Here is a 9,341-nt window from a genome sequence, read left to right on the forward strand (position 1 = left end):
GACTACATGGTATTAATCAAAATTTTCATAAACTTAAAAAGGTTTCTAATTGTATAGGGTAATATTAAATGTGCATTTCCATTGATTTGTTTGAAAAGATAACCAAAATGTTGATACACAATTAAATATCTAAGATACAAAGGCAAAAAGAAATTAACATCTCAAGTGATTAGAATTAGAGAAGAAATTAAGTATTGTTGGAATTAAGTCTATGAGATTACCACAATCCATATTGATGTTATTTTCTTTTTGGCAATTTGATTGTGAACAATTTTTAACATCAACTTTTTCGATCATGCTATATGATCCATCATTAGGATGCAAGAGAGAAAAAGAATTGAAAATGATGGATCATGTAATATGGTCTGAAATGTTGATGTTAAAAGCTGTTACACAATCATATTCTTGGAGTGTCACTAACTTTTCTTTGCGACCTTTCATGTTCATGCACTTTGTTGATTATCTATAAATCTATATACTATTTGGCCTTGTTATTAAAAGCATTAATTGATTCCATAAGAAAATCTAATTTTTTTCAATGACCAGTTCCAAATGAATTAACCTTGCTTTCTATTGATAACTAGAAGATAGTCAAAAAATTGTGATATTGCTATCAGGATTGTGTATTTTTATAGTCAAAGTCATTGACCCATATTTCATGAGTAGTGACTCAACACAAATTCATCTCTCATGAGAATAAATGGAACACTTTCTTTTTATTTCATTTTTATGCATGCCATTAATCAAAATACCCATTCCACAAGCTTTAAAAATGTGTATAGATTAATACTAAATGTAAACATTTTGAATAAGCTATAGTTCTAGGAAGAACAATTAACAAAAGTTGTTGATTTCTGAATCAAGATTTATAGTAGAAGATCCAAGATGTAAAAGGAAAAAGAAATTAAGTTGATGTGGTGTCATGCTAAGTAAGTTGACAATTCGTAGATCAATCCATAGATCTCACTAAATATTTCACTCGTTCATTCAACAAAAATAAAATCTAATTTTCCCAATTTCCATTTCCAAACAAATCAATCATTCACAAAAAAAACAAAAAAAAGTTTAAAATATATATATCTAGACAAATAAAAAAATATGATTCTTCCCAATGTCCAATCCCAAATAAATCAATCATACTATCTACTTCATTTCATTTTAGTGCATTTCATTAATCAAAATAGGGAATTGAGAAAAAAAAAAAAAAGGGTTCTGTAAGCATTTAAAATAGAGATGTTATGAAAATTTCACTGCTCACAAGTTATCTCTTTATGTTGATTGTCAAAAGGAAAATGTACCTAGAAATAGTCATGCTATGATGTATCTAAATGAATGATGGAAAGGAAAGGACATGTTATCTTTCAACTTAATGTTCAAAGAAAGTATTATGAATTATAAAGTAGTATTTAGACTTGTAATCTATATGTAGATATGAACTAATGGATGTAGGTGCTAACTTGATGTGTAATTATAGATGATTATTTTCGATGCATTTAAAATGAACAAAGATAATGAAAATTCATAGGATAATGAGGCCTTAATGAATATTTATCTCTACACTAATGTTCAAATGAAATTGATAAAAATGATAGATTAGTTGATGTTTATGTTTTTGATGATTAGTTATAAAGCATTGTCTTGGGTTGATAAAATAGATAATGATGATAGGTTATTGGCTTATGTTAATGAGATAGGAACACATAACTTGGTGCATTATAAAGAACACAAAGCTTATAACTGAATGTATTTCTATTGAAGGTGAATAGGTTAAATAATGTTATTGGAATAGCTAAGTCAGGGAACGTGTGACGACTTGGGTTGGTTAGTAATCTTGCGTTGGAGTATTGCAAACAATATCTTATCTAGGTATTAGAGGTGATGCATATCATATTAGTTAACTATGAATAATAATTACTCTTACCTTTTAGTAGTTAGATGGCTTGTCCACATGGGTTCTTTGCTACAACATTAGTACAAGAAAGTTATAGTTTTAAATATGTTCACTTTTTATTAATAACTTAATGAGAATATTCTTGATTATGTCATGAGAAATATGTGCTTATGTTCTAACATGCACAATGAATCACAATGATAAACTCCAATGAATTTCGTTAAGAGATTAATGTCTTCTACTCATTTAAATGTGTACCTTGATATATATATTTGTTAAAATAATAAGGTAATACACATTGTGTCTAAACAAATTGTGTTAAATATGATATTCAATCTTATAAATTAAATTCATATTTGCACCCAAAAGGACGAAAGATATATTTAGCTTACTTTTTAAAATGGACTAGAAGTTATGAATCTCATTAATTTTTGTTAATGACACTCAATTTACATTATATATTAAATTAGTATTTTTATCTGTGGTGTTGGCAATATATATAGTCCATAGTTGCAATCCTTAATTGTCAATTCTTGATGATTAGGTTTTATATGCGTGTGTCTAGACCTACATGCATGGTTTATTATAGCCATTGTGGTCTAAAATATTCTTTGGTTCTAGTTAAAGAAATCTCATCATGTTTACAAGTCCCACTATGATATTAACAATCTCTATGTAAAGGAAAATGTTGTTATGGGAAAGGTAGTGGGTGTTAGAAAGGTTAGAATGTGTACATAATGCCAAGTCATTTTGAAAGGCCACAATTTTGCACATTCCTATGGTCAAAGCTTAAAGTGTGCACAATATGTTGAGTCATATCAATCATGCTATTGAAAAATATTTTATATGTATCTAATTTCATATGGAAGAACTTATATGTAAAAAAAAATCATTACAACAAAAGAATCCCATATAAATATAACCCACTAAAATGTAGGTGAATTTTATCTTTGATATGGCTAGCCATCATTAATTCATATTGTGTGAATTTATCATAAGATGACATAATTGTCTATCAAATCAACAAATTGGCCTATTGTGACACCTAAAAGATAAAGGGGAATAGATTCTTAACATTTTTTTGTCAAATCATTTCTCATTTGTACACATCATTACAAATCTTCTTGCTCATAAAGTTCAATCATTCAAAAAACTTGTTCAACATAGTTTTGGACCTAATTAAATTATGAAAATAAATACAACTCAAATTTTATCATTCTAGTATTAACAACCACATTAGTGAGAATATAATTTTAAACTCAACTACAACTTACTATCAAATATTAACTATTTTTCAAATTTATCAAATTTATGTTTTCTCTACATGAAATTAATTTAATTGTTAAATTATAATTCAAAAATAAACGCACAGATTACAAATTTGAGCTATAAATTTATGTTAAAGTTAAATGGTAACTAATCCATCACCACCATGTTGTTACTGTATAAGTCCATTTCAATACACTAAATTATGATTTAAGTTCTAACAAATTTCAATTGTTATTTGCAAGCACATCTAGATCATGTGGAGTTTTTTAACATCAACATTTCAAATCACACTTGTGATTGTCACATGAAACCAAAGCATAAGAGAACATAACAACTAAAAATTTTGCTCTCATTAAATTTTGATTGATTATCTAATTGACAGATCCTTGTATATTTCAAAATAATCTTAATTATATAAAAATTAATTTATTAGTAAAAATGAGGATGGCCAAAATATATTAATTTTTATCAAGATATTAAAGTCTATTAATTTTTTTAACATATCATAGGTTAAATAAATTATAAGCATGAAGAAATTAAATTAGTGAAGTTAGATATAGTAAGATCATTGCTTATAATTGAATACAATTCAATATAATATTAGAAATGATAGATATCATAATCTAATATTTGTTTTTGGATGTAATATAATCACAATCCAATACTTATTAGTAGATGGAACAAACTCGTTTATGTAGAAAACTGCAGCATTATCTTTTTTGTTTTTATATTTGTAGATGAGAAAGAATTGATAGTGCCATTATATAAATAAAACTCTCAATTATTAATCAAAACTCTCAATACAATAATAATATTTCAATTTAACTGATCTAATTTAATCTGCAACCTCCCATTAATTAATGTCAACAACTATTCTTAAATGCCATTCAAGGCCAAATTTCAAATTCAAGACCTTTTTTTAATGCCATTGAAGACTTTTTTTAATGCAACATTCAATTTTAGAGGTATGTCTTGAAACATCAAACTGTAGTTCAACAGCTAAGTGCTTAATTGCATGCACAGAAGTCTGGACTGTTCAAAGCAAGTGGCTTCAGTAAATGCATAATAACAGAAGCATTCATTTGAATTTTAAGCATGTTCTTACAGTTTGCTTAATCACATCTCTGTAATAATTAATCAAATTTTAATTGGGGTTAGTTCAAAGCTTAATTAAAAATGGATATCAATCTAATTATCCTGTTTGTTCTTGGGTTGTTTTCCCTTGCATTCTTCGGTGTGAGGATGAATCATGTAATAAGAAATGTCATTAAGATCTCTCTATAATGCATTTCTTTTACTCAGTTATCCTTTCATGTAAGCATTCATAATCTACAAACAAAAATTAAAGGGGGAAATTTTTGGATTGTTTGCAAGTAACTACTCTGAATGGTGCACATTAGTGAAGAAATCGAACATTGAACAATAAATCACACTCTCCATTTGAAACAGTCGATATCTAATTATAAGAGCCCAAAATTTTCAAATTGGTGGTCTGCAAGTGATTCCTTTGATTAATCTTGGTGCACATTATTGAAGAAATCAAATATTGTTCAATCTATCCCACTCTGCATCGAACACACTCAACATCTATAACAGCTGAAAAAAATCCAAACATGAAGATGCTTCAATGATTCAAACACCATTAAAGCACCTAAAATTTCAAATATGAAGATATTTCAAAGATTCAAACACCAGAAATCACCTAAAATTTCAAACAGGAAGATATTTCCAAGATTCAAACACCAGCAATCACCTAAAATTTCAGACATGAAGATATTTCAAAGATCCAAACACCAAAAAGCACCTAAATTTTCAAAAAAGTACAAGAGAACTCAACAAGCAATTCACATTAACATAGAAATCTCACATGGATACCATTCTAAGCAGAGCCTTAATGTACATAATCTCCTAAAGCGAAAAAAAAACACCAATATTCACTATAGCATGAATAACAGGCCAACCTCCTGCTGCAAGAGGACAACATAACACATCCTTAGACTGTACCAAGCAAACAAGCTACATGCTTATGAGCAAATCCATCCATCCATCCATTGACCCTAAACTGAACATATACCTAATGTGTATATATCTTATACCTTCCTTCATTCATTCCTGTGCATATATATCCATCACTGGTCCAGAGCATTGGGTCCAAAGCAAGCAGACAGCACAGGGTTCCATATCCACTGGACCAAATACCTCCTCCTGAGGCCATTCAAGTTGAAACTAGCCCCTACCTTGTCCTGAAGAACTTGGCCAGTGTAAGACCCTCCACCACCAGTCCCATAGATCCCCTCACACAGATCAGCAATTTCAGTTGGGGCAGAAGGGTCCTGACCAGCATACCATGCATTCACAAGAGGATTAGATGACAGCTCAGCAAGCTCATGTGCAATGACACTGATCATCCCATCCACACCCACATTGCCATTGGGGGACTTGAAGGCCTTCATTCCGGTCATATAAGAAGGGACAGCAAATGGATAAGCACACACCTCAGCACATTGTGTTCCTGAGTGGCCAACCCAGGCATAAGGAAGAGTGTACCCTACAATGGAAGGGAAGGTGAAGTAGTGAAACCCACAAACTGCCCTACAGAAATCCTGGACTATGACATCACTGGAGGTCAGCAATAGGTACAGGCCATTCTTGGGGTCTATGGGAAGTGGATGCCTAAGTGCTGTTACAGCACTCTTTATCACTTCCTGAATTGAGAGCCTTGTTAGGACTTTCCCATGGGAGTACCTATCATTGATTTGTGGACCAACTATTACATTTCTTGAGATGTTTGCACCAGTCTGGTCTGTGTAGAGCTGAATGGTCTTCCACCATTGATTCACTGAAGGGCTCTTGCTCTTGCTTCCATCAGATATGGAGAGCAAAAAATCCTTGATGATCCTCTTATCAATGGAGGTCCAGTTGCCATACCAGATTGTATGGACAGTTATATTGGATGTGAAAACAGGCCCATTGTGGTACCTCATGTGGACAAACTCAGATGACCCTTCATACCTTTTAGACACTCCATAAACCCCATCCACTGTCTTGTTGAAGTTGTTTGGCCATGGCCTCCATCCATCAACCCCACCCAATATCACCAACATGAATACTACCACTGCTGAATACAATGCTATCCCCATCCCCATCTATAATATGAAACCCTTAAAAGCAAAATGAGGCTTTAAAGAGAGCTTTATAGCTCTTTGAGCTCACAACAATGGCAGAAAAAGTTTAAAGCAAAATGAGGCTTTAAAGAGAGCTTTACAGCTCTTGAGCTCACAACAATGGCAGAAAGAGTATAAAAGAATCTAAACAAAACCCTGAACCCACTTGGAAAACCCTCAAATCCCAATTCAGCCCACTTCAAATCTCTCACAAACTTGAAAACCCTCTTCAAATTTGAAACCCCAAAACCCCCCAATCCAAAGCTATTCCCAATCTCAAGAGAAGCCTGAGATTCACAAGGCTTTTCAGGGAAGAATGGCAGATTGCATCCCAGATGCCCAGTTAAGAGATTGTCTGCATCTCATGGTTTATATATAATTTTTGTTTTTGTCAGTCTGACAAGACGTTGCCTCCTGTGCAGCGCGCCACCCCTTGTTTAAGGGGTTTTTACATGCTAGTGAGGTCCAGATGGCAAGTGGGCATGGGGAATTTAGGAGCCATTTTTTGACAAAGTTCTTTACACTTGCCAGTGCTGTACAGGTGACAAGGCCCCACAGCCTAGTCATCACATAATTTAATGAAAGAAATGGAATTCAAAGATAAAAGATATTTTTCCGTGTTGATTAAAGCAGTCTGAAGATACTTTCAGGTTTGAAAGAATATGTTGAAGAATACTCCAATGTTAACTTCTTTACAAAATTTCGAGGTACATGTCAAAGTAAACATATATTTCCGTTAAGGTTTCTCTTCTTCTTTATATATAATTAAAACTAGGGGAAGTTTGAGCTTAAACAATACATTGGATTTTAAGGACTTTTTAGTCTTTATAACTTAATTGCTTAAAAAATATGATTTCATTTGTGAAATTCTCAAGTTTGTTTGTTTCTGACTTATTTGATGGAATTGAATAGGAACAATTTCTTTAAAAAATTAAACTTCAAATTGGATGGTCAAGTTAAATCATAATTGGAATATAAATTTCAAATTCTCATTTTGGTCGAACATGAAGATTTGTTAATTCTATCAATACCAATTAGAATTAGAATTAAATAAAATTTTCATTTTCATATTTCTCATATAAGACATGTAACATATGCTAATGAACCCTTATTGAATTTATTAAGGGTTGAAGGATCAAAAAGTTGTCGAATGGAGCCTTGTATGGTAGTGCTTACCACATATGTTGAGTAGTGACGGGTAAATATCTTAGTAGTGGGGCACAAATGGACAGCTGAACCAAAAAAGTTTAAAATGATCTGCTATACATGTGAAACTTATTAGTGAGCTTTCAGTTGTCATTTTTATGACAATTAGTAATTTAGTAATTTGAAAGTTGAGTACACATGAAGTGCACCACTATTAGAACTCACTCTCCTACTTTTGCTCTTGTCCCATTATTTCTTTTAAAAGAAAATTATTATTTTTAAAATTTATTGAAATTTTTTAATATTATTTAAAATAATAAAAAATTGATTTAATTTTTTTTGAAAATTAGAATTATAAATAATGATTTTTTTTTTTAAATGTAAAAGTTACAAACAACCATCAAACAATTGTTTTACCAAACATTAAAATATAAAATATATGTGTACATTTATGTTATAAATATTTTTTCCCTAAACTATAATAAAATAACTTTTAAGTAAATAAAATATGTTTAAATTGATACATCTCATGTTTAGATACATGTACTCAAGATATACATGTTAAAATTGATGTATTTAAGTACCTATACTAGCATTCATTAATGTTGAGGGATATTTCTCAATCATAACAAAGGTAAAGTGTAGCGGCATTGCCTTTATTTTAAAAATTGACACTACTTACATGTTAGAGCATTTACGTATGTCATTTTCTTTGTAGTTTTCATTGATTTGTTTATATTTGATATAGTGTGACATTTTATAGAATGAACAATTTTTACTACAATTAAAATATTGAATAATATTTCTTGTTTTTATATCATTGATGGGGCATATATTCAAGATAGACAAATTGAGTAAAAATTTCCTTGTTGGAAAATTGAAGTGCAAAAATTGATTTAATTATAGAAGGTATATATGAAACAAAGAGTAAATACTATTACTTAGACCAGGGAACATGATGGAGGTGAGAATAAATAAACAAATCATGGTCTCAACTATCAATTAGAATATTCAAGATAGAGAAGTTACTCATAAACATTATTTTTCACTTTGAAAATGTTAAATTTGGAGGTTAATTCTAAGTAACTGAAGATTATAATTTGAAGTGTCATTGTATTGACTCACATGAAGTAAAGAATCTACATGCATAAATTTGAAATTATTCAATAGAGAAAATGTATGGAAGTAATTGTATCGAAGACCTAGATAATGTCAAATTACAAAAAGATTAAATGGGTGAAAATGAAATAAAAATACAAAAAGGAAAAAAATAAATTAAATATAACACAAAATTAGATCACTCAACACTATTCAATTGCATCATGTCATAATTTTAGAAATCAAGATTGATATATTAATGATAAACAAACATATACTTAGTTAAAGGAGTGACTGAGGAATCTACTAGTTGATCATTAGCTAGCAGTAGTTTAGTAGCTTATATCACTAATCAATAGCTAATTGAGTTATAACATTATTGGTTATATGTTTGGATCTTGACATCCATCATGAATAGTATCAAGTTCTTTAGAGTTGGACAAATAATTGATCCATCTATAAATGAAGGATATATATCATATCAATTAGATTATTTAAGATCTAAAAGTTTACTATCAATATTTTTTCTTTAAGAAAAATGAATTTAATAGTTAAGTCTAAGTAACTTAAGATCAAATTTAAATGTTATTGAATTGATTTAAAATAAGAAAACCAAAAACATAAAATAGAAAATGAATGTAAATTAAACTAACAATAATACAAGAACATATAAATAAAACCAAGACAACGCTAACTAAATTTGAAAATAAATAATAGTAAATAAAGATTAAAAAAATCACTCATCGCTATACAATTGTATTATGCTATAAAAA

The 9,341-nt window shown here is 30.0% G+C and overlaps 1 protein-coding gene across 1 annotated transcript; it reads right to left on the bottom strand.

Annotated features, from left to right (window-relative positions):
• Positions 1-4,981: 4,981 nt before the first annotated feature.
• EXL3 (EXORDIUM like 3) lies at positions 4,982-6,784 on the bottom strand. The gene has a single exon (XM_089830787.1). The coding sequence runs from the start codon at positions 6,304-6,306 to the stop codon at positions 5,290-5,292; it is 1,017 nt and encodes a 338-aa protein (XP_089686913.1). The 5' UTR covers positions 6,307-6,784; the 3' UTR covers positions 4,982-5,289.
• Positions 6,785-9,341: the final 2,557 nt, after the last annotated feature.

This window comes from Cupressus sempervirens, chromosome 5 (genome assembly GCF_028749045.1).
Source record: "Cupressus sempervirens isolate cs-2001-9-10 chromosome 5, ASM2874904v1, whole genome shotgun sequence".
Taxonomy (NCBI): domain Eukaryota; kingdom Viridiplantae; phylum Streptophyta; class Pinopsida; order Cupressales; family Cupressaceae; genus Cupressus; species Cupressus sempervirens.